The 27540-nt window shown below is 38.2% G+C and overlaps 1 protein-coding gene across 2 annotated transcripts; it reads right to left on the reverse strand.

Annotated features, from left to right (window-relative positions):
• Positions 1-2369: 2369 nt before the first annotated feature.
• tmem154 (transmembrane protein 154) lies at positions 2370-25844 on the reverse strand. Of its 2 annotated transcripts, XR_010821187.1 has the most exons (8): positions 25698-25844; positions 18637-18711; positions 17213-17386; positions 15802-15856; positions 14021-14100; positions 11115-11163; positions 10306-10419; positions 2370-3272 (listed from the first exon to the last, which is right to left on the reverse strand). XR_010821187.1 is itself a non-coding variant. In XM_066718468.1 (7 exons), exons 1-7 carry the CDS (start codon positions 25783-25785, stop codon positions 3263-3265), a joined length of 531 nt encoding a protein of 176 aa, XP_066574565.1. In that variant the 5' UTR covers positions 25786-25844; the 3' UTR covers positions 2370-3262. The 2 variants fall into 2 exon arrangements, 1 of the variants encoding a protein (XP_066574565.1); XM_066718468.1 differs by lacking the exon at positions 10306-10419.
• Between the last annotated feature and the right edge of the window lie 1696 nt (positions 25845-27540).

The following is a 27540-nucleotide window of genomic DNA, read 5'->3' on the forward strand; positions in this document are numbered from 1 at the left end:
AACTGAATGAAATAAATATAAAACCAAAAACTGCAAAGCCATGCAAATAAAGATCCCAGTTGTAACCCTGATATGAAGCTGTTGAGCCCATGAGATTTATTTTTTCCTATAACAGTCTGTCATCCTCTTTCTCTCCTCTGTGCCTAATGGTATACTTTCTTTTGGATATTAAAGGATATTTTAAACAAGCATGAAAAGGCACCCAATCACCTGGAATCATTCCAAAAGTGGAAGGAACTGGAGCAGAGACTAAATACAAACACAGCTACTGATGATGAAAACCAACGCATTATTAAAGCAGAAATGCAGCACTGGCAGAATGTATTCAATGACTCATTACCTTGATAAGTGGCATGTCCTCAGCCTGACCCTCTCCAGGTTTACCACTAGATGTCACCACTTCCCTAGTTTTGGCTTTGTTTTCCTAGGATCTCTGTTTTCATTCATCTCATTACTAGGTTCATTCATCCTCCTTTCCTACTCAGTTAGCACACTTGTCTCTCATTTCCCGAATAAATTAGTTCCCTGTATTTATACCCCACTGTTTGTCTTGTTTGATGCCAAGTCTCGTTGTCTCCTTGAGTAACAGTCCGAGTAATCTACACCTGTAATAGTTTCTAGTGTTTTTGACCACTTGCCTGTTTCCGCGACTCCCGACTCCTGGGCTGTCCTGTTTGCCTGATCAATTGACTTCTTGCTTGTTGCCAACTAAAAAAATCTGCATTTCCACCATTGCACTGCTTGCTATCTCTTGACCATTTGTCTGTAAGAGTACTGGTCGCTTAAAACGTAGCATTACGTGGGAGTTCAGATCAATTATTTAAGCCTAATAATGGACATTTTCTCAAATTCGTGGAACTAATGGGGATGTTTGATAGTGTGATGAAAGAACATCTCAGAAGAATGACATCAGTTGAAATCCACAGCCATTACCTGGGTAAAATTAATCAAGTAAAAGACACCTGAAGTAAAATTGAACAAATTACTCTAATAGTTAGGTGTGTGCCAGTGTATGCACATGCAGTAATGTGACAGGCAGTGTAAGCATTCAGGAGTATGGTCTAATGCTTCAATTTGACCAATCAAATAATGAGCTCAATTAGATTATTGAGAGCTCAATAGACTAGATTTTGGCATCTTTGCTGTAAAAGGAATACTGGTGTATACTGTGTGTACATTTGGTTAGATCAATTAGGTCCGTTCTTTATTCTCAACAGCAAAATGTAAATATTTCAGAACCTATATGAGAACCTATATCAGTGGCTAAGTGGCTAAGTATCATAATTTACATTTTATTTGTTCTTGGTACAGAGCTGTAATAAATAACACATATGAATTCAAGTAAAATTGAATGTTACTGATTATTAATATAGTCACAGAGACAGATGTATGTATGCTTACATATGAAACAATGTAATAAGTCAACATGAAAACGTGAAATTCCTTTTCGTATAACTATCTGTCCTAAAATGTATAAGGAAAATAAAAGTATTTTGTGAGATACAAATAATAATACAAGTTTCCCAAGTAACGCATAGTCAATAATGTTAGATGGATTTTCTAATATTTCTCTACGTTGAGGTGTATGCCGAGGTTTAGTGTCTGTAATCTATTAAGGTTTATTGTTTGTTCATTAATTACATGAGTTTAGATACACGAGAAAGAGGAATAACCTAATAATTCTCAGTAATATTCTATAAGATTCGACTTGGTAGAATTGCTAAGATCTGTCCAAATTACATGACCAATTGTTTTTTTGTGTGTGTAGATTTTACATGCTATTTGTGTCTGTTATTATTTTCTATTCTGGAAATATTAAGATAAAAGATCTACAGGCACACAATTACAAGTGTCTTTTTTAGTATAAAACCTGAGAAAACAAGGTTGTTTTTGATACGCCGTTATTCCTATATTTCATATTTTAGACTTCTCTGTTGGTTATAGAAAACAAAATTACCGGGCAATAAATAGTTAATCTGGTAACTCAAATAACTTAGCCTTTGTTTTATAGCAACTTTTAGCAGTTATTGCTTTTAAACCAAATTGGATGAGAAATAAAAAGTGTAGTATGTATTTGCACGAATGCATTTGTAGTGGTGCTCATTGCGTATGAGCTCATTGTGCTGACGTAATCCCTCTCTGTATGAAGTAGAGTGTACACACCTCCCGTGCCAAGGGACCAGTCTTTTGGCATAGAGGGTGTGTTGCTCTGCCAGTGAGGCTGTGTGGTGTGGAGTGGTTTGAATCCAAGCGTGTGCTCTGACCACACATGCAACACATTTAAAGTTGTGTAGCAGCCGGGACCTCGGCGGGGGTGCCACGGGGTGAGAAAGAGGGGAGCAGCTCTGCGGGAGTGAGCAGCCAGACGGTTTACAGTTTTAAAAGTTTATTTTAGTTTTTTTATAAATTAAAATACAAACAGTTGAAAAGGTTTTAAAATACATAAAATGCACGGACAAACAACCAGTGAGTAGTGCAGGCAGGAGGAGGCAGTGAGGATTTCAAACAAACATCCTTTCCATTTTCGCCCCCTGTTCACTGCCCATGCCCCCGCTCTGTCCTGTCAACTGCACTGCCCCGGGAGTGGCCACCCCTTACCTCAAAGTAAATGAAATGACAAACCATGCAGTGAGATGAGACCGTTAAACATCTAGACATCTAAATGTCTAGTAACATGAATATGAGGTCAGGTAATTAATTAATTCATTAATTGGAAGGTTGCTTTTAGTTGTACATTTTGATACAGTGTCAGAGAAAAGAAAAACAGTTTAAAATGATGAACACAACCTTCATTCTATTGCTAAAATGTCCCTAACAAAGGGGTTCTAAACAAAAATGTCAAATATACATCACATTTCTAGTTATGCAAGAGAAAACTGACCATGCAAGACATTCTTAAAGCAAGTCAAAAGTCTTTAACAATACTGTTTTTAACAAATAAAGTAGATATAATACTTTACAAAATTAACAACACATTCATTTTAGGCTAAATTCAATTAACCAGAGCACAAATCAAGTACTTGAGGAACAGTCTTATAACTGGGTTGCACTGTTTATTTCAGTACATTGCTGTTTTAAATAATTGTTGTCTATTATTATTAAATAACATAAATGACAAACCACTGTGTTCTTTAGAAGATTTGCAGAACACAGTAATCAACAGAGCAGGAGTCCTGATGAGCATAGGTGCCGTTACCGAGCTACAATCATCTTGTTCTGCAGTTCTACAAATTAGGAAAACAAAGACACCTGCCAATTGTCTTCATTGATCTCTGTGGAAAGGAAATAAACAGACAATACTTATAATTTCACACAAACACCTTTACATAAACAGATACACAATGCTAATACTCTTTAAAGATGTATTAAAAATAAGAGGATTGTACTGTAACTCATCTCTAATAAAGGATACAAAGAAAATGACAATCAAAATATTTGTGTTCATTGTCATAAAACACATTAAAATGTATGAAGAGTATCTATATAGCCCAATATAATGGAGGAATTATGTAATAATGGCTCACATGTTATTGTCTGATTCTTTTATTTTTGATTCTTTGCTTCACTTAACAACCGTTAAATGTTTTGCATGTGTTTTACATGTCTTTTATGCTCCTTTACTGTGTACTTTGTTCACCTGTTATATTCGCTAACTAGTGACAGGCAGGTGTGTAGAAAATACAGGGTTAGATCAAATTAAAAAATGGAGGGAAAACCTTTCCTGGTACCAAATCAATAGGAGCAAAAACAACCTAAGTTATCTGGTATCAAAACAAACACATGTTGGGTTGAAACAGAAAAAGCAATTGTGCAGATTGCCTTGGCAGGGGATTTTAAAGAGCACTGAAGCAGTCAAAATATGTAGTGGATTGAGAAACAAAGCAATAAAACCCTAACAAAAAGGATTCTGATGTTTGCAAAAACACTTGTAATTGTCCCAATGTGTATTCTTAAAACACATATTGATAAGGTACACACGAAACATTACTAATTAACAGTACCAAAAATATCATAATATTCATAATAATACTATGATTAAACTGTTACATTCATATTTGGTTATAAAAATAGATAATTAAAAATATACTTTTATCATACATACATGGCACATGATATGAGTGAAAATCTATATTTATAAAATATATTGTATGTAGGTTGTATGGCAACATGGTCAGTAACACAGTAATAATACAGTTGTAGTATGAAAGTACAGTAATACATTAATTTATATTACTCCATAATCTGATGGTAGAAAATATGCTTTGTTCCCACCATCCCACCAAAGCCTAAGTTCTCTAGACATATTTGGATAGACAAAACTAAGCCTGAGCTTGTGTTGATATTTGTGCCAGTTGATTGTCAGAATGCAAGGAGAGGCAAGGTAGGCTGAAGAAGTGTGATTCTGGTGGTTCCTGACATATTTGGTCTCTACTAACACATACATTATTTGGTTCCCAGGGCTTATACTGAAGTGGTGTGAGAGACATGTATGGTACATATACATATACTGATAATAAATTGTTTAACTTTCATGTCAATAAACCCACTAATCTGAATTTTATGGGAATGTGAAAATGTATATTTTGATAAAAACTTTTTTTTGTCATAGTTTCATAACTCAATTAGTATAAAAGCTATTTATATACAACTTGATACATGGAAACTACATTTCAAATATGCTGTGTATACACTGATCAGCCATAACATTATGACCATCTGCCTAATATTGTGTAGGTCCCCCTTTTGCCGCCAAAAACAGCCCTGACCCGTCGAGGCATGGACTCCACTAGACCTCTGAAGGTGTGCTGTGGTATCTGGCACCAAGACGTTAGCAGCAGATCCTTTAAGTCCTGTAAGTTGCGAGGTGGGGCCTCCATGGATCAGACTTGTTTGTCCAGCACATCCCACAGACGCTCGATTGGATTGAGATCTTGGGAATTTGGAGGCCAAGTCAACACCTTGAACTGGTGATTCATCAGACCAGGCCACCTTCTTCCATTGCTCCGTGGTCCAGTTCTGATGCTCACGTGCCCATTGTAGGCGCTTTCGGCAGTGGACAGGGGTCAGCATGGGCACCCTGACTGGTCTGCGGCTACGCAGCCCCATACGCAACAAACTGCGATGCACTGTGTGTTCTGACACCTTTCTATCAGGACCAACATTAACTTTTTCAGCAATTTGAGCTTCAGTAGCTCGTTTGTTGGATTGGACCACAAGGGCCAGCCTTCGCTCCCCACGTGCATCAATGAGCCTTGGCCGCCCATGACCCTGTCGCTGGTTCACCGCTTTTCCTTCCTTGGACCACTTTTGATAGGTACTGACCACTGCAGACCGGGAACACCCCACAAGAGCTGCAGTTTTGGAGATGCTCTGACCCAGTCGTCTAGCCATCACAATTTGGCCCTTGTCAAAGTCGCTCAGATCCTTACGCTTGCCCATTTTTCCTGCTTCTAACACATCAACTTTGAGGACAAAATTTTCACGTGGTGCCTAATATATCCCACCCACTGACAGGTGCCATGATAACGAGATTATCAGTGTTATTCACTTCACCTGTCAGTGGTCATAATGTTATGGCTGATCGGTGTATATTGTAGGGTGTCAGGGTGGTAGCCCCGGAAGTGTAATTGTGTATATTTTATTGGTTTATTTAGGTGATCATGTAGGGTGAACGTGTAGGGATAGGTGAACTACTGGTAGGGAGGTTGGACCTGTAGTCACACATAACACAGCGTTTATAAGGGCAGGCACAGGGGTTTGAGCTACCCTCTGCATGTATTGCAGAGCGTGACCTCATAATCTAATAATAAACCTCTTGTCAAAGAACAACGAGGTGTCTGTTCCATTATGGGAAAAAATGCAAAAGATGCTTTACCGAGACAAAAACACAAGCGTGATAAAACAAATTATTTCCTTGTTTGTTTCTGTTAATAAATGAATTTATATAAAAATGTATGAACTTTGCAGAAACAAATTTTATATGAAAATACATTTTAACACTATGACCAGGGCTGTGTACATTTATATATACACTCACCTAAAGGATTATTAGGAACACCATACTAATACTGTGTTTGACCCCCTTTCGCCTTCAGAACTGCCTTAATTCTACGTGGCATTGATTCAACAAGGTGCTGAAAGCATTCTTTAGAAATGTTGGCCCATATTGATAGGATAGCATCTTGCAGTTGATGGAGATTTGTGGGATGCACATCCAGGGCACGAAGCTCCCGTTCCACCACATCCCAAAGATGCTCTATTGGGTTGAGATCTGGTGACTGTGGGGGCCAGTTTAGTACAGTGAACTCATTGTCATGTTCAAGAAACCAATTTGAAATGATTCGACCTTTGCGACATGGTGCATCATCCTGCTGGAAGTAGCCATCAGAGGATGGGTACATGGTGGTCATAAAGGGATGGACATGGTCAGAAACAATGCTCAGGTAGGCCGTGGCATTTAAACGATGCCCAATTGGCACTAAGGGGCCTAAAGTGTGCCAAGAAAACATCCCCCACACCATTACACCACCACCACCAGCCTGCACAGTGGTAACAAGGCATGATGGATCCATGTTCTCATTCTGTTTACGCCAAATTCTGACTCTACCATCTGAATGTCTCAACAGAAATCGAGACTCATCAGACCAGGCAACACTTTTCCAGTCTTCAACTGTCCAATTTTGGTGAGCTTGTGCAAATTGTAGCCTCTTTTTCCTATTTGTAGTGGAGATGAGTGGTACCCGGTGGGGTCTTCTGCTGTTGTAGCCCATCCGCCTCAAGGTTGTACGTGTTGTGGCTTCACAAATGCTTTGCTGCATACCTCGGTTGTAACGAGTGGTTATTTCAGTCAAAGTTGCTCTTCTATCAGCTTGAATCAGTCGGCCCATTCTCCTCTGGCCTCTAGCATCAACAAGGCATTTTCGCCCACAGGACTGCCGCATACTGGATGTTTTTCCCTTTTCACACCATTCTTTGTAAACCCTAGAAATGGTTGTGCGTGAAAATCCCAGTAACTGAGCAGATTGTGAAATACTCAGACCGGCCCGTCTGGCACCAACAACCATGCCACGCTCAAAATTGCTTAAATCACCTTTCTTTCCCATTCAGACATTCAGTTTGGAGTTCAGGAGATTGTCTTGACCAGGACCGCACCCCTAAATGCATTGAAGCAACTGCCATGTGATTGGTTGGTTAGATAATTGCATTAACGAGAAATTGAACAGGTGTTCCTAATAATCCTTTAGGTGAGTGTATATATATATGCCTTGTTGATGCTAGAGGTCAGAGGAGAATGGGCCGACTGATTCAAGCTGATAGAAGAGCAACTTTGACTGAAATAACCACTCGTTACAACCGAGGTATGCAGCAAAGCATTTGTGAAGCCACAACACGTACAACCTTGAGGCAGATGGGCTACAACAGCAGAAGACCCCACCGGGTACCACTCATCTCCACTACAAATAGGAAAAAGAGGCTACAATTTGCACAAGCTCACCAAAATTGGACAGTTGAAGACTGGAAAAGTGTTGCCTGGTCTGATGAGTCTCGATTTCTGTTGAGACATTCAGATGGTAGAGTCAGAATTTGTCGTAAGCAGAATGAGAACATGGATCCATCATGCCTTGTTACCACTGTGCAGGCTGGTGGTGGTGGTGTAATGGTGTGGGGGATGTTTTCTTGGCACACTTTAGGCCCCTTAGTGCCAATTGGGCATCGTTTAAATGCCACGGCCTACCTGAGCATTGTTTCTGACCATGTACCCATCCTCTGATGGCTACTTCCAGCAGGATAATGCACCATGTAACAAAGGTCGAATCATTTCAAATTGGTTTCTTGAACATGACAATGAGTTCACTGTACTAAACTGGCCCCCACAGTCACCAGATCTCAACCCAATAGAGCATCTTTGGGATGTGGTGGAACGGGAGCTTCGTGCCCTGGATGTGCATCCCACAAATCTCCATCAACTGCAAGATGCTATCCTATCAATATGGGCCAACATTTCTAAAGAATGCTTTCAGCACCTTGTTGAATCAATGCCACGTAGAATTAAGGCAGTTCTGAAGGCGAAAGGGGGTCAAACACAGTATTAGTATGGTGTTCCTAATAATCCTTTAGGTGAGTGTATATATACAGTGAGGGAAAAAAGTATTTGATCCCCTGCTGATTTTGTATTTTTGCCCACTGACAAAGAAATGATCAGTCTATAATTTTAATGGTAGGTGTATTTTAACAGTGAGAGACAGAACAACAACAAACAAATCCAGAAAAACGCATTTCATAAAAGTTATACATTGATTTGCATGTTAATGAGGGAAATAAGTATTTGATCCCCTATCAATCAGCAAGATTTCTGGCTCCCAGGTGTCTTTTATACAGGTAACGAGCTGAGATTAGGAGTACTCTCTTAAAGGGACTGCTCCTAATCTCAGCTCGTTACCTGTATAAAAGACACCTGTCCACAGAAGCAATCAATCAATCAGATTCCAAACTCTCCACCATGGCCAAGACCAATGAGCTGTCCAAGGATGTCAGGGACAAGATTGTAGACCTACACAAGGCTGGAATGGGCTACAAGACCATCGCCAAGCAGCTTGGTGAGAAGGTGACAACAGTTGGTGCGATTATTCGCAAATGGAAGAAACACAAAATAACTGTCAGTCTCCCTTGGTCTGGGTCTCCATGCAAGATCTCACCTCGTGGAGTTTCAATGAACATGAGAACGGTGAGGAATCAGCCCAGAACTACACGGGAGGATCTTGTTAATGATCTCAAGGCAGCTGGGACCATAGTCACCAAGAAAACAATTGGTAACACACTACGCCGTGAAGGACTGAAATCCTGCCGTGCCCGCAAGGTCCTCCTGCTCAAGAAAGCACATGTACAGGCCCGTCTGAAGTTTGACAATGAACATCTGAATGATTCAGAGGAGAACTGGGTGAAAGTGTTGTGGTCAGATGAGACCAAAATCAAGCTCTTTGGCATCAACTCAACTCGCCGTGTTTGGAGGAGAAGGAATGACCCCAAGAACACCATCCCCACCATCAAACATGGAGGTGGAAACATTATGCTTTGGGGGTGTTTTTCTGCTAAGGGGACAGGACAACTGCACTGCATCAAAGGGACGATGGATGGGGCCATGTACCTTTAAATCTTGGGTGAGAACCTAGTGAGGTATTCCAGCATGACAATGACCCAAAACACACAGCCAAGGCAACAAAGGAGTGGCTCAAGAAGAAGCACATTAAGGTCCTGGAGTGGCCTAGCCAGTCTCCAGACCTTAATCCCATAGAAAATCTGTGAATGGAGCTGAAGGTTCGAGTTGCCAAATGTCAGCCTCGAAACCTTAATGACTTGGAGAGGATCTGCAAAGAGGAGTGGGACAAAATCCCTCCTGAGATGTGTGCAAACCTGGTGGCCAACTACAAAAAACGTCTGACCTCTGTGATTGCCAACAAGGGTTTTGCCACCAAGTACTAAGTCGAAGGGGTCAAATACTTATTTCCCTCATTAACATGCAAATCAATTTATAACTTTTTTGAAATGCGTTTTTCTGGATTTTTTTGTTGTTATTCTGTCTCTCACTGTTAAAATTCACCTCCATTAAAATTATAGACTGATCATTTGTCAGTGGGCAAACGTACAAAATCAGCAGGGGATCAAATACCTTTTTCCCTCACTGTATATATATATATATATATATTTTTTTTTTAATTATTATTATTTTTTTATTTGCATACTGCATATTGAGCAATTATATTCTGTGATGCAGAGGGGCCTGAGCTCAGAGTCTAAGCACTGTTTTACATTTGATCTATGCAGGTAATTTGTTTTGTATGTTGCTGATAATGACACCTGTTATGAGTAAAAATGTATATACTCTTCTTGTTTATGAAATACTCAGGGATGAACTGTGTTATGTTATTATGTTTATTATTATTTGGAAAGGAAGTCTTTGAAACTCTTGACGGAAGCGGGGCTTGGCTGAACCTACTGGCTAGGCAGTTTATTTCTGTTCTGTGCAGGAAACAAATGTGATAAACTGATAAATGAGTCATCTCATAATTAAAAAGCAACACAACACAGAATACAGCTCTGGAAAAAATTAAGAGACCACTGCATTTTTTTCTTAAATCAGCATCTCTACATGTATGGCAGCCATTCCATTCCATTCATATTTTTATTTGGAATTTGGGAGAAATGTTGTCAGTAGTTTATAGAATAAAACAAAAATGTTAATTTCACCCAAACACATACATATAAATAGTAAAACCAGAGCTGTATGTCCACCAAGTCCTTTGTTACCTCATCAAGATGAAATGTGAATCCCCTTAATGGATGGATCCACATCCCTGAACATGTACATGTACATTTACCAGATTGGCTCATAGGACTGGATTCAGTGGCACCCAGTTCCATCTGCAGGAAAGCTAAAGGGTATCAATTTCCATTCATATAGAGAATTTGTGATGTAGTTTCCATGTACCAAGTTTTACTGAACTGCTTTAATACTGGCACAAGCCAAAGGAAAGTTTATGTTTTCAACTTTCTATAAAATTGTGATAAATAGGCAATATGACAGAGAATTACAGTACTTATAGTTAGTATATGTGTGTATCACTGCAAAACAAAATCAGCCCAGGGAATCAAAATTACTAATGATTTAAATTACAAGAACAATACCAACACTATTTGATATTGCATAATATAATAGTTGTCTTTATTAAAAATCCTAGAATGGTTTGATATTTTTTATAATTAGTCAAAATAAGTAGTTACTTTTTATCCATCTTTCCCCATTCAAGTGTATGGGACAAATCCACATAATGCATAAAGTAATAATAATCTATAAAAATGAAACAAATAAATAATGAAATATATATGCTTAATACTAAATACACAATACACAATAAAGTACTATTAGTAACATCTCATAACATTTTATAGAAGTGTTATTAGATTAGGGGGACAAAACTGTAACAAATAATAATTAAATCATTAATAATAATTATTATTAATAAAATACAATTAATAATATACTTAAATTGGATTATTTTAAGTGCATTATTGCAGTTTCTGAGTTAATATAAAATAAATGTTCAAGACATTCTTACCTGGAATCCATATTAGTTTCCTTTCCAGATTCTAAATCTTCATCCTTGGCTGCAACGAAGAAGATATTAAAATATCCTTAATTAGTGCATTCTCCAGTTTACTGTGATTTTATAAAGGATTAAAATCAAACACATCTATCTTATTTCAATTACTTGAATTCCTGAAAATGGGTGAAGAGGAACATGTGTTAAAGATAAGATACCTAGGATCAAGAAATCAGTTTTGACAGGTTGCATGGCTTGTGCTTTTGGACTGCTTTTTTCAGTTCATAACAAATATTCTCTCTTGGACTGAGGTCTAGAGATTTGTTTGCAGAAACCACAGACACGTTTGCATTTGATTACATACAAATGACAAAATTGTACATAACCTTCACAATTAATTAGTTGCTCGGTCATTAATACATATCTCAAATGCTTACGTCTGTTTTTCCAAAAGGCCTCACTCAACCTGTTATTGATAAAGTACAACTGATATCACCACATATTAGGCTGTGTAGACTGCATGCATTTTGTGACAACATAGAGTAGGCTGCAGAACAAGATGATGGGCAAAGGGGAGGGTGAGGGCGACGTCGAGGCGGTGGTGGCCAATCAATCAATCAATCAAACAATCAACTTTAATTTGTATAGCGCCCTTCACAGGGTAGACACAGAATGCTTTACAGATTGATAGACATACAACAAAATAAGTAAATAAATAAATAAACCATAAACAATTTATTTAATAAAATAAAATAAACCATTTGGCAAGAGAGAAAACCAAAAACTCCTATGGATGGCGGATTGTTATAGGAGACATTCAGTCTCTGGGGGTCCACAATGGTGGCCTAATTGTTGCCTCATAGTATAATTATGTTACAGCAGCAAGAAGATCAGAAAGTTTTGGCTGTGGTTTTCCCTCTGGTGGGGTTTTTTGTAGTTCTTCTCCAGAGTTGTACATTTAGTAATAGCAGTAGGATTTAGGCAACGAGATTTTATGTTCCTCTCCTGTGTGTCCGTCACTATTCCAAGCAGCTCAAATGTAATAAGGCAGTGGTCAGAAATCGTCTGGTTTTGGGGTTATTTTATTAAGTTATGGATATCTACCCCATGGGTAATAACTAGACCTGCTGAGTAAAGCCTACAGACTCCAATAGGGACAGGAAACTAACAGTAAGGGGATCATCTTTCATATCAACATGTATGTTAAAAGTCCCCCAAAATAATGAGTTTATGGCCTAATTGGATAGATCTCTACATTCCACAAAATGGGATATATGGAATATAGGCCTGGTGGCCTATAAACAGCTGTAAGCTGAAGAGGAAGATGAAGCCTAAATTACACTTGTTGATTATTTAAGGTTTTAGTAGCAGTGAAGGTCTGTGTGGTAGATGGTGGCTAGGTCCCCACCACAGCCTGATGTACGGGCTTTCTGGCAGTAAGAGAAGTCATTAAGGGAGGCTTCTACTAATGGAACAGTGTCGTCTGGTCTTAACCAGGTTTCATTCAAGGTGAGTACTGTGTGCATGTCAGTTATAGTGTCATTTTTTAGGCATGTAATGCATTTATAATTATCATTATGATCGTTGGATCTAGCCATGATAAACATACAATGCATGGCTATAGAAAAAGGCATATTAGAAATACTCCTATGTGCGTAGCTGTTGTTTTTGCTTCACTTCTTGGAGGTAGGCCTGTAGTACAATCACTCCTGGATACGTCTGAGTTCTCGTGCACTGCTGTTTTGAGTGCTCGCTCTCTGCTCTCTCATATTGTACTCAGAATTGAGAAAGGCATGCAGTGGTGGCCACAGTCGATTAGTCACTGATCAACTGGAGATGGCTGTAGTTGAGATGCTCCATGTACAGAATGATACTGACCTTCACTGAAATCCAGTGACGCATTGTTGCACACAACAATGTTTATGAAGGTGTGAACACTATCAGTCTACCTACATTTTCTCGTATTCTACAAAAGCACCAAGTAATTATGAAACAAACTTACTTGGTGCCTTTTAAAATAAATAATCCCAGAGTGAAACACGTTCAGGTAAGAACACTATATCCATCCCTCAGTATACTGGAATTGAGCTGCATACACAGGTACAGTTCTTATGTTCTTATGATAGCATGAAAATGTGAGTTTGGTATAGATACTGTAATACTGATAATGATATGGATAAGTAAATCAGTAATCAGCACAGATAATTTTTTGTTGATGAGGCTGGCTTCAACTTGGTCAAAACATGAAGATGTGGCAGGAATATCTTTAGCCAGCGTGGAACAACTCAAGTCCAAGGGCAGCATCGCAGCAACATCACCATGTGTGCTTGATGGCAGGTAGGCCATTTCTTGGGTCATATAGTTTCACACATCTACTGAATTTTCAAGATGAGCTACACAATAACCTTGTTCAAGCTGATCAGGAGGTCACATAAGCCATTGCGTGGACAATGTTAGCTTCCATCATGCTGCTGCGGTGTGAGAGTGGTTCACAGTAAAGCAGCAATTCATTGTAATATACCGCCCACCATACGAGCCTTTCCTCAATCCTGTTGAGGAGTTTTTCTCTACTTGGAGGTGGAAGGTTTACAATCATCAACTTTATCAGCATGCCACCCTTCTGCATGTCATGGATGCTGCATTCGATCATATTACAAAAAAAACATGTCAGGCATAGATTAGGCCTGCAAGAGTGTACTTGAGAGGCAAGATGTACGTGAGTGACCTGGTATGGTTTCGGTTTAAATAATTATCGGACATCAATGTTGTATTTATTCTATGCTGTTGACACTAAAACAATCACGTAGAAGTTGAATTAACAGGTTCCAGGAGGAGTTTTGATAATAAACATGTTGTTCTTAAAAATAACTATGAAACTACCCCTGAAAATGTCACCTTTTTATTCATAATGTTTTACTTACAGTCTTTTTTTATCATCCATTTTTCCAGGTCTTCCATTTCTAATTCAAGCACAGAGGGAACATCATCTTCAAACATGGGGCTTAGAAAAGAAAGAAGATGGCAATATTAATACCTAGAAAATGACTACAGCAGAACAGACACGTGATCTATAATGAATTCACATTAAACCAGCTGCACAATATAGGAAATATTGCATACATTATATGTAACTTGTCTTTGTTAATATTTAGAGAAGTATCAAAAGTATTCAGACCCCTGACCAATGCTCTCATATTACTGAATTATAAATGGTACACTGAAATTGGATATTATTTTGTACACCTTTCCTAATCTATGCATTTTTATTACTTTATCTTTAACTTCTGTGAAATGCTCATTGGTCTTCATTTTAATACACATTCACAGTCTTCTACAGTGGGGTTTTTATCCAGAAAATTTGACAGCCACTTTAATGGTTCACAGGTTGTTTTTACCTGCAGGGTGTCTTTATGGGTTTTAATGATGCAGCAATTATGTAATTACAGGGAAAATATTAAGTATAGGGCGTGGTGTTGCAGTTTTTTTAGATTCATTGTTCATTATAGTTTGCGGATGCAGGAAGAGGATGGTAAATGTTTGTGTTTATCAGACTTGTATGCTTTCTGAATCCTAGCAAACTAGATTTATCATTTTATATTTGTTATTAATTAATTTTAAAAGTGAAATGGATGTATTGATTTATTTATATCTTAAGTTACTTAATTTTTGTAATAGTTTGAAACTTTGAATTCACCATCCTTTGTCACCCATTGTCACACATTAATAAACTTGTGACACAGTAGTAGATAGAAGCAGCAATAATACCTGGGTTAGCACAGAAGTTAAATACTGTTACATCTACTATATACATATTTAAAAAGTTATTTTCATTTTGGGCTACCAAACCAGTTTTCATTTGTGAATACAAGTACCTCTTGTTAAATTGTACTGGAGAGTCTTGGCCCTTGACTGTGACCTAACATCTTGTCTGCATTCGGCTTTTACAATCCAGGATGTAAGACCTCATATTGACACAGTTCCCTAGCCCTGACCCTCTTTGCCCACTAGAGGCCGCCATTGTTCCCCTGCCTTTCCCTTCTCTTCCAATTAACATTCCTCCACACCCTTGTGCACTCCTGTTTCTTTCCTCTTCTCCCATTGGCCCTGCACCTGCCTTCCCAGTTTCTGCTTCCCTTCATAAACCCCTCACTGCCCTCACTCTGGGCGAAGTGTCGTCAGTGCAACCTGCATCACCAAGCCTTGTGTGCCTAATGCCTTGCTCGCTGTCTCTCTCTCAGTCCTAGTCCTGTGTCTTACTCAGCCTTCTTGATTTTGACCATTGCCAGTGACCTTGACCACGTCCTTGCCTAGCCCTTTTATTCTGTCAGCCACCTCTACGAGCGCTGCACCTGGGTCCTTAACTCCCCAGTTCCTGAGTCCTCCCATGAAACGTGACACACATATTGTATATACTTTTGTAAATTGGAATTTGTAATGTTTTATGGTTTGAACTGCACTATATTTTTGCACTTTGTATTGTGCTTATATCTTGTAAGTCACCCTGGGTAAGGGTGTCTGCTAATAAATAAATAAATAATAATAATAATAATAATAATAATAATAATAATAATAATAATAATTTATATGGAGCCTGAAGAGTCCATGTAACAGCATAATACAGGAATGTTCATAAGAATAAGGATGCTATAACAAGAGTTAAATGTATTCTCACCCATTTCAAATTGTAGTTAAATGTTCTTACCTTGGAATCTTTTCAGCATTGCAGCCTGATAAATATTTATCTTCTTTATCATAAGCTAAAAATAAATAATTAAAAAGTTAAATATAACAGTGAAAGTAAATTAAGTTCAGTTTATATTACTTGCATTGTCCCATAGAGTTTATTAGTTATTGGGCACTACATTACATGTTAGCTGGGGTTTTCCATTGCTCAATTTCTTCAGTTTCAATTTCATTTCAATTTCAATTTCTGGGCATGAATCACTCCAAACAGCTTTGGGTATATTAGGGTAATAATCACATTATTAATGTCTTACTTTCCAAGACAATACTCTTCTTTTTCCTGGATAACAAACTGAAAACTGAAAAAACTGAAAAATCTATACAAACACCTGTCTGTGAGCCAGACCTGAGATGAGATCTTAGATGTCACCAAGTATTTCCTGTAGATTGAGCATCTTTTGTCATTCCAAACATATGCACCAATTTGCATCTGTGAAGCTTCTACTAGAGGCCAGGAGTACTGCTTACCAGTGTGTGCTGTATTAGCCCACGATCCAAACAAAATTTAAGATTTACACTCCCTGTATAGGTGAGCTTTTTCAGAGCTTCATGTTGGCCAGGTGAGAGATAGCTGCTGACAGCTAGTTCTACCTCCTCCCATGCAAATTTAGAAATGAAAAGCATGACTCAGTTCTGTCCTGGATTGGTCATGATTTCCATATGCATACCTTTTGGAATTTTTCCCTCCATGTGCAACCTCATCGTCTTTCCTATCATCTGCCAGTATCGCTCTGCAGTGTCAGCACAGCATGCATGCAGCATGCAAGGGGGTAGGCATCCCAGGCATTGCCTGGGGCCCCGGCCTTGCGGGGCGCACCCAAATGGGAAAAACTCAGCCGCAAACCCCCCCCTCCCCCGTGCTCTCACGGGACAAAACTCTGCAGTGCTTGAACAGTGCTTGCAGTACAGAGAGAATTATAGGGATATATCCAATAAACAAAGAGAAAATTGAGTGATATTAACCAAATATGTGAACTTTAAAAAGTATTAGTAATGCTTCTGTTCTAAATCTATGTGCTGTATTCAAATTGGCTCCAATCCCTTTAAAAATTATTTTGTGCTGAAGGGCCTGGATTAAAACAAAACATTTGACCCACTACTAGCAAATAAAAATGCATCTGGAAAACAAAAACTGCCACTAAGTACAAGTTTGTAGTTTTCTATTAGCAGGTGAGACAATATTAAAAAAAAAAAAAAAGTCTATCTTAGCATGTCCAAGTGATACTGGATAAATTATTTGTTTAATTATTACAAACAAAAATGGCCATTTGCAGGTATCTATCTTTCCTGTAGGACTGTGCTCCTCAGGATAAGAGTTGCATCTCTGTTCATTTAATTAGTAGTTAAGAACTAAATGTAAAACAACTTACCAATATTTTTGTTCTTCTTCCACTTCCAGATAACAATTGCTATTAAAGACATCACTATTAAGAGCAAAAGTAGGACAGGAACAATAATTATGTATAGACTCAATTCATCATCTTCATCTGGAAAATCTGTAGTAGAAGTGTCTTCAACACTGCCAGCTTCTGTCGTTCCTAGACCTTACAAAATGGACATTCAAAATAAGTCAGACATTTGAATGCAGAATAGTTAAAATACACTTAAAATTAACATTATTATGGCAGCTATATTCTGCTATATGCCATATTTGGACAACAAAATGGAAACACCAACAAAATGTCACTTGAACCATCAGTTGCAGCCAGGACAACATGGATATGATGTTCCAAGGTTTGGAACTGTCCTGTAGGAATCTGCAAGTATTTTTCCACAAGGTATTCCTCCAATACACAGGTTTGATGGAGGCATAAATCACTGCCACAGGTGTCTCTCCAGAGAGTCCCACAAATGCTCTATGGGACTGAAATTTGACAATTGGGAGGGCCATGGAAGATGGGTGACTTCTTCCTCATGCTCTTCAAACCACACATTGACAACATGTGCGCTAAGGACTGGAGCATTGTCATCCTGAAAAACACCCCTCTCAGAAGAGAATGCCACATCATAGGAAGCAGATGATTGCACAGGACAGTGTTGCATCACTCTGTATAAACTCTACCTTCTAATGGACTGAGTGGACCCAGGCCATGCCAGGAAAATGCGTCCCACATCATTATGGAATTGCCAGAATCAGGCATTCAGGGACGTGGAGATCCTTGGGCTGTCGCCACATGTGCACACATTAACTCTGTGCTCGGGGGCCTCCCTCTCCTCAGCCCTAATCCTCCTTGAGCTCTCTGCAGCCTTTGACACCGTAGATCACTCCATCCTCCTCTTCTGCCTCACTGACCTGGTTCTCCTCCTACCTCCTACCAAGTGACATGGTGAAGTTCTTTGTCCACACCCCAACCTCTCCTCACAGGTGTACCCCAGGCTCTGCCCTGGTCCCCTCCTGTTCTCTCTCTGGGCCCCCGCATAGCATCTCCTACACTCAGCATATCCACAGACTGACACGCAACCTGCTGATTCTTCCTGAGCCGAATCCAACCCTTCCTGCTTGCTCCAGGTCATACAGTACTTGGCTACTCATCTGGTTTTCTCTCTGCCTCGATTTGCACATTATACTCCACTATCCGCTCCTTTCACTAGCTCCTGATCTCATCTTGCATCCAGTTCAAGATTTTGGGCCTGATATTCAAACTTCAGGCAATTCCCTTGCAAAAGGTATACCTCTTAAAGAGAAAAACTATTTTGACACAAACAAAAGATTTACAAAATAAAAAGCAGGTACCATATATAGTATGAAAATAATTATTTATTATTAAAAAACAAAATCAATTACTTAACTGACTTTCAAAATCTGTGGATCCCTCAGCGATGATGGTAGTAGGATCTGTTCTGTAGGATTCACCATCTTCACAATACACTGGAATACAAGAGAAGTATATCTAAAATGTACAAAGATAAGACACTTTATACAATTTTAAAGTATTCCCCAATCTGGTTACAATACTAATCAAACTTTACCCTTATGGAAAAAGTAATATTGTAAATGAACTGTGTATGTAATCAAATATAGTATCAGTATAGTTTGAGATGTATTACAGTATATCAGAAAATATATTTGTCTTAATTATAACAATACACATTATATTTATGATTACAGATTTCTCCAAAGCTCAACCATGCATTTTTAAATTGTAAGGTATAGCCACATAACTCATAAAAAGCATACAGTCTTTGTAAAATTGTAAAACAAAACCAAGTTATTGAAGGCAAAAAAGTTTAAATTTGTAAAACAAAAACAGTGTAATATTAAAATAATTAGGCAGCATGGAGCACTAGAAGACAATCTTATACAGCTCTATAGAGCAGACAAATTCCCTTGTGGAATAGAATTGAAATCGGCACATATGCAGATTGCCCCCAAGCCAAAATCACATGAAAAAAGCAGAGCAGTTATTCTAGACCAAAAAAAAAAGACTACCAGAGAAACAAAATGAAATATAAAAATGTATAAAACTAGACAATTGAGGGTCCAACACTTATATTGAAGTTTTGATAAAAAAATATCGCTGTAGACCCCTGTGTGGCCCTTGGCGGTTTGTGAGGATAAACCTATTTTCCATCCATAAAATGGTACAATCATACACTTTCAATCAAGCCTGAATCACTTAATTGAATACCAATTGTTGCCTAGACCATCCAGTAGACAGCAGTAGCGCATCTACAGAAAGACCGAGTCCAAGTAGAACGAGCAGCTGACTGACGCCGGCCTCGCTATCAGCTACGAGGTACTTTTGCAACAAGCTAGTTTTGCAACAAGCTAGTTTTGCAACAAGCTAGTTTTGCAATCAGGTAGGCATGGATCGATTTATTGTTAAAAAGAAACGTAAATCTGTTGACAATGAAAATGGAGGGGAAGAGCTGGAGAACAACGTGACAGCTATGAATAAACAACCACAAGAGAACCAGGAAAATCTGAAGGATGATTGTGGTGAAAGACAAAAAGCATGCTCCGGTGGCTAAGAGAAAGGGCCGGATTAAATCAAAACTTTGACCCACCCGCTAATAGAAAACTACAGAACTGTGCTCAAAATGACTCGTTCAGAGAGGAACTTTTATGTTTACTGCCCCTTCAATGACAAACAAGAGGAAAGGATATTCTGAAAGCACTTTTTGCAGGAGAAAAATATTGACTGGTCAAATCTGGGATCTGTGTGCACTAACTGTGTCCCAAACATGCAAGAGAAGGAGAAGGGACTGATGAGAAAGAGCTAAACTCGAAGACTGTGACTTACAGAATGTGATGTGAGGTTAACTTTGTTATTGCGAGGGGACTGAATCACCAGCAATTCTGCAAGGTGCTGGAGGAATACCAGACAGAATATGGTGACTCGATATTGCACAATGAGGTGAGATGGCGTCAGAGTTCTGGAAAGATTTCTCAGTCTCCTCCCTCAAATCCATAATTTTTTTGCCAGCAAGAGGAGAGATGAGCCAGAGCTGGAGAACCCGCAGTGGAGTTTAAGGCTGCCACCTGAACACGGTGAATCTCCAGCTCCAAGGGAATGCAAAAACTCCTGGCGACATCCTGCGTGTGGCCATAGCATTCCAAAACAAAATCACCGCACTGTTCATACCTGACAGACAGTTTGCTCATTTCCCCAAACTCAGAGCAGTCGCCACAGCCCATCCAGATATACTGCAACAGTTATGCTATGATGCATTTGTGAGTGTGTTGGAGTGTAGGGTACCCACTTCTGAAGCAGTGTGTGTAAAAGGTGACATCCGCAGTACTCTTTCATGTGAAGCGACATTTTCCACTATGAACATTGTGAAACAAAAATAAAGAAACAGACTGACTAATGCACATCTGGACTCCCTAATGAGGATAACAACAACAAGCTATACATTCAGAATGGATTCAGTCAAGAAGGGACAATATCGCTCATCAGACTATTGAGGTAACCCTTAATATGGGTGTTATGTATGTGATAGCATATTATGTGTGCATGTATGATTTACATATGTGTGCTGTAGATCAATTTGATTTGATTATTCTTTTCATTTTCCTCTCAATTGATCAATGATCATATGGGAAGAAAAAATAAAACAACACTGAAGATGGCAAATCTGTGTGGACCCAAAGTGGCCCCCTTACACAAAATAGTGAGTAACACTGCTGTAGACCAAACAGACAGTGTAGTTGCACTAGCCTGGTGCAATCTTGCTGTCGACCTCACCAAAAGTTTAACATCTAGAAAATAATGTTGCCAGTGTTATAAATGATTCCAGGCTCCATCCAGCCCTTCAAAATGGCTTTCTTCACAGCTGTCAGCCCCACAAGCAAAATGTAGTTACAAATTGCTAAAAACTTTGGATAGAAGGACATTCCCAAATGACATGAAGGTGTCTGCTGCCCCTAGGTTGCACCTGTGGCAAAGATTATCCGTGGACATTTTCACCTGAAGGGAAGTTTTGATTTGGAACTCTTTAACATTGGTCATGTATTGATTAAATTTAGAACACCCATGGAAAGGTGTATGTTTTGGTTTATGTTATTTATACCATGATTTATTTTCCATCAGGACATTGTTTTCGAAGGATTCCAGAATGGCAGTAAAATTATTGGTTTTCAACCATCTCCAAGTTTTTGACTGCCTTTGTTACGAGATGAATACCCAAATTTACTAGGCTAGATAACTAGACTACAAATACATTAACACAATTATATCTGAATATCAGTCACTTGCACAAACAATCTTCATGGAAACATGTATTCCTAATTTAATGGAATTGAGAATGTTTACTATATCTGTACTAGAAATGACACAACACTGGCGGATTGTGTTTGTAAGGAACTTATAGCTTGAGGAACACAGGGTTAAGAATTAAATCATTTCAAAGATATGAAGATTTGATGGGCAGTTCAAAGTACTACACTAATAACCATAGGCAGACTGGCCACCGGGCAATTTTAGGTTTGGTGGGCCGGTCGATCCCTAAGTGGGCCAGTCGCCCCGTGTAGACTAGCGGACCGCACATCGGTAATTTAACTTAAACATTTAATTCTATCTTTCATGTTCGAATAGTTTTCTGTGGAATTAAGTTATATACATAAAATACATATGTATACTTTTTTTTAACAATGTTTTGATGTTTTCACTTTCAATATAGTGTAGCCACAACAGAATCTCAGATTGTAAGCATGTTCTAATGCTCATATCCCTCTGCAATGAAACCTTCCCCTTAATGCTAAGAGCTCGATGTACTTATTTTCCTATCAATTTAACATAGCTTGAGAAGGGCATTGTGGGAAAAATTGAAGCTTTCTGATGAGAATAAAATCTGCTGTATGTCACATATTTCTCACAATAATTAATTAGTCTTTGCTATGGTTTATCAGCTATGATATTTTAACACTGGCAATGTTTTCAGGACATGCTTTGTGAGGATGTTACTTGTTTCCATTCTATTATATCCTCTTTTCAGCCCCTTTCCTCTGCCTATTTTATTACACTTATTTGTCTATTTAGAAACAAGAAGCTGACCCAAGACATTGGATTCATGTTCCTGACCCTTGACAGTGAACAATTTTTTGTGTCTTAGACATTGCACTGGGCAGCTGATTTATACTGTTTATAATGTTTGTGTATAATGTTTGCAGTTATACTATACAAATCTGTAGTAAGAGTAATAAGTTATGGGAGTCAAATTGTGCCATTTAAAAGCCACAAACTCAATAAGTTACAGGAAGGCATATCTACTAGCACATATCTTGATGATGATAACAATAACAGTAATAATAATTATATTAATAATAATTATAGGTTCTAGAAGAGCACACCCATCCTTTGGAACAAAACAAAAACAAACACAAATATGGTCCCTTCGGCAGTGAAAACGAGGCATTCATATCTTATTTTATAAATGAAAATAATGGTAATGTTTCTAAAGTGCCTGGCATGCAGTTATACTTCATAGAAATATTAATATAAACAATATAACAATATAAACAGTATTTTATTGATGCTTAACGTGAGTAACTACTACTTGTTTATTTGAATATTGTGATGAATATTATTACTGTAAATAGACTATTTGTAACCATTATATCAAAAATGCAATAAATAAAACAAAACCATTTTTTCAGTATAAACTTATGTTCATTTTGGATTCCCTTTGTGTCTTGATTGAATTGAATGTGCAATATTATTGTGCATATGTTTTTATAATTGCTAGTGTTGTTGTTGATTGTATACCAGAGATATCAGCAAACTGATTCATAGTCATTGTTGCAGAATCGCCTTTTCAAAATATAAAAAATAAGGACGGATTCATTGATCAATAAAACCATTGCAGAGGGTGGTATAAGTTAAAAAAGCATATTTGATTTAAATTATTATTTGCAAATTGTTTAAAAAAGTAGTTTGAAAACAGCCATGGGGAGCGATGATTAATCGAGTTACTGTCATTGAGTGTGACTACATGTGTGAGCAACTACAACAGGGATTCATGGAACACAGGTTAGGGCAGATACTGTAACGTATGAAGACAGAAAGTGTATTCATTTGTATTAACTTTGCATTCCAGAAAATATGAGGGTCGCATTTACTGAGACCTCTAAATGGTCCTTTATATATAATCCAACATAAACAAATCTACAACAGTATACTGGAACTGTATAGAGGCCTCTGAAGGTTCTCTGTTCCCAGGGGTGTAAAAGGTGACACACAGAAGACATTCAGTAGTAGCATGCATCATCATGGTTAAGGTCAGAGAGTTTGGAAGATTGCAAGCAAATGGTCTATGACCTCCAAAAGTTGGAGAATGACTATAACATAATTTACAAAAAGCTGAATCTACCACTTTCCACTATCTTTCCATGATTAAGAAATGTAAGGCTACTGATATAGTGGCAACCCTGCTAGGAATAAGACACAAAAGGCAAACATAAATCCAAAGGCAACAGCTGGAGGCTATAAAGTGTTGAAAACTACCATTCAATGTCACTTGGGTTGCATGCCAGGTTGCAAGGAAGAAGCCTCTTCTGAGGATGACCACAGCTCCCTCCACAGATTGTCTATGGGATTAAGGTCTGGAGACTGGCTAGGCCACTCCAGGACCTTGATGAGCTTCTTCTTGAGCCACTCCTTTGTTGCCTTGGCTGTGTGTTTTGGGTCATTGTCATGCTGGAATACCCATCCACGACCCATTTTCAATGCCCTGGCTGAGGGAAGGAGGTTCTCACCCACGATTTGACGGTACATGGCCCCGTCCATCGTCCCTTTGATGCGGTGCAGTTGTCCTGTCCCCTTAGCAGAAAAACACCCCCAAAGCATAATGTTTCCACCTCCATGTTTGATGGTGGGGATGGTGTTCTTGGGGTCATTCCTCCTCCTCCAAACACGGTGAGTTGAGTTGATGCCAAAGAGCTCGATTTTGGTCTCATCTGACCACAACACTTTCACCCAGTTCTCCTCTGAATCATTCAGATGTTCATTGGCAAACTTCAGACGGGCCTGTACATGTGCTTTCTTGAGCAGGGGGACCTTGCGGGCGCTGCAGGATTTCAGTCCTTCACGGCGTAGTGTGTTACCAATTGTTTTCTTGGTGACTATGGTCCCAGCTGCCTTGAGATCATTATAAAGATCCTCCCGTGTAGTTCTGGGCTGATTCCTCACCGTTCTCATGATCATTGAAACTCCACGAGGTGAGATCTTGCATGGAGCCCCAGACCAAGGGAGACTGACAGTTATTTTGTGTTTCTTCCATTTGCGAATAATCGCACCAACTGTTGTCACCTTCTCACCAAGCTGCTTGGTGATGGTCTTGTAGCCCATTCCAGCCTTGTGTAGGTCTACAGTCTTGTCCCTGACATCCTTGGACAGCTCTTTGGTCTTGGCCATGGTGGAGAGTTTGGAATCTGATTGATTGATTGCTTCTGTGGACAGGTGTCTTTTATACAGGTAACGAGCTGAGATTAGGAGCACTCCCTTTAAGAGAGTGCTCCTAATCTCAGCTCGTTACCTGTATAAAAGACACCTGGGAGCCAGAAATCTTGCTGATTGATAGGGGATCAAATATTTAATTCCCTCATTAACATGCAAATCAATTTATAACTTTTTTGAAATGCGTTTTTCTGGATTTTTTTGTTGTTATTCTGTCTCTCACTGTTAAAATACACCTACCATTAAATTTATAGACTGATCATTTCTTTGTCAGTGGGCAAACGTACAAAATCAGCAGGGGATCAAATACTTTCTTCCCTGTATACTGGATGCCTACAGGAGGCATCTTGTCAGTGTAATTCATGCCAGAGGAAGGTTTACGAAGTACTAACTACAAGGGTGTGAGTAAATGTGACGCTCGTATTTTCTGGAATGAAGTAAATTATTTGTGCAGTGCTAATAAGATTACAGTATAACATTTTTCTTCAGCAGGACACAGTCTCCAATCTTTAAATCTTTGAGTTAGATTCCTATTCAGAAACATTGATGGTAAAGTTATCTTGTTAATTATTCCTCCAGAAACACATAACAATCATCATAGGATGTAACTGATATAAACAATTTCTATTAAAATAAATCCTGCAGTTGCTGTGTTTCTGTTTTATCATCACTCATCCTCCATGTTTGAAGACAAAGAAAATGCAGACATATACTTTATTAAAATGTTACATATTCTATACTCAACTACTAAAACAGGCTTTAAAAAAAGTTAAATGTCCCCAAAAAATAAAAGCAAAGCAAAAACAAACAAACAAAATACTACACAGGCTTACGGCACATGAAGCAACGCCCACATCTTAGCTGAGCAGGTTTTTAAAATAACATTTTTTTAAAGTTCAGTAAAGAGTAATATATACGTATGCAAACAACAAATATACTAATATTTAAAAAGACTTACCATTTGCAGCCAATGTAAAGAGTACAAACAGATGTGGGACCATTTTGCAGTGTCCTCGTTGGCCTTTACCTTGATGAAAAGAAGGCATAATGCCATTGTGCCCTTATTTCCTCACTTGCTATCATCACTCTATACATTTCCTGTTTCCTGGCTGTGTTTTTTTTTACCTAACTTTCTGAGTAAAATGGGCTAATGCTGTCGAATGTGTTGCAATCAGTTCTGAGCTTGTAGCCACAAGCCTGGCTGCTCTTTTGCAAGCAAAAAAAAAAATCCTCTACCTAAGGTATGCAGACTTGCCAAAAGCAATACCGTTTTTGGCAATGTTACATTGGAGATTTTTAACATGTTCTTTATGAAATGGTAACACTGTTTAAGTGCCAGTTGTTGCTGTGGATGCCTTCAAATACATTGTTTTTCAGTTTAAGTTGTAGAAGTTCTTAACATACCAAGAAGGCTCTTGATTTAAAAACATTCACTAAATTAATAAAATTCCCCTTTGCTTAGTGTTATGCTTTAACGTTATCAGTGTATACCAAATGCGGTTCCTGTTTTTTTTGTTTTGTTTTGTTTTTTTGGAAATGTAGATTTTTGCTTATAAGCAAGTGTTGTTGTTTTTTAAATTAATGCATGATCTGTTGTGATGCTTGTTGCTACTTTTAAGGAATAATCTTTCACACATTTCGCAGACATGAAAGGTAATTCACATAAACAATAAAGGGCAAAGAAGAATCAGTGAAAAACAAACCAAAAAAAAACCATAACATTGCGTACATAACAAAAGCAAGTATGTCTATTGGGAATAAACTACTCAGTCTGACTCAAACTGATTCACTGAATACTATAACAAGTTGATGCAAGTTTGTACAGGAGTCTGCAGTGAACAAGATGAACCTTCCAAATTAAGAGGTTAAGTGTACTGAATTTATATATATGAAAAGTTGATTTTGTAGCCAGACTCTCACTTGCCATGGCTACCTGATGAAGACACAGTAGTGAGAGTGAGAGTGTAGTGTGGCTACAAAATACATTTTTCATTATATATTCTTGCTTTACTTGGGCCAGCACCTCATGGGAGTGAAGACACTTCAGTACACTGATGCTTTTAAGTTTATATATATATATATCTTTACTCTATATTGCACTGTAACACCAGCACCTGAGCTGTATAGATAATTAAGTTGATTTGAGGTACAATATTATGTTTTTAGGGGAAATATAATGCAGGAATTGTTTGATGGTTCTCTAAATTACTAATATAAAATACATCAGACAAACAGGGATGGAACATTGTAGAATGATGTGCAGAAATTGTAGCAGTTTAACAATTAAACAGTACCGAGTCACCTTAAGATTAAGCACTTTATTATTTAATATTTTTATGGCTCACTTTTTATTTCTGAGATGTAAATTATTTGTAATGCAATAATAAATGTGACCTCCTCAGTAAGAAATAAAAATGAATGAATGTATTTTGGTTAATTAACAAATTATCATCATTGCTGGCAAGTGTTTGTTGTTAAATTCCTCCACACCTTTTATCACAGTATATGACTAACTTATTACACATAAGCAGAATTAAAGACATGCTTATAATCAGCATTTGAGTTAACTAAGAAAAATATAATGGAACAAGAATTGGATGTGTGGCCTGAAATAAACCATGAATTTACTTTTAAAGTCTGCCTCGAGGCATCAGAAATGCTATCAAAATAGAACAAGACTTCACAACAAGTGTTGGGAGATGGGGGCTATACAAGGGCTAAAGATGAGGGAGATGAGGGTCAGGTGATGTCATTGATTGAATAATGAGGAGAAACTGAAAAGTTGGTGCATTGGAGACATC

Source organism: Amia ocellicauda, chromosome 12, assembly GCF_036373705.1.
Source record: "Amia ocellicauda isolate fAmiCal2 chromosome 12, fAmiCal2.hap1, whole genome shotgun sequence".
Classification (NCBI taxonomy): Eukaryota; Metazoa; Chordata; class Actinopteri; order Amiiformes; family Amiidae; genus Amia; species Amia ocellicauda.

Coding starts and splice junctions, on each gene's coding strand:
- tmem154 (XM_066718468.1), bottom strand. CDS start 25,785: ATGCCTTCTTTTCATCAAGGTAAAGGCCAACGAGGACACTGCAAAATG. Junction 18,712..25,697: donor CTTTACATTGGCTGCAAATG/GTAAGTCTTTTT, acceptor CTTGTATTCCAG/TGTATTGTGAAGATGGTGAA. Junction 17,387..18,636: donor GGGATCCACAGATTTTGAAA/GTCAGTTAAGTA, acceptor CCATTTTGTAAG/GTCTAGGAACGACAGAAGCT.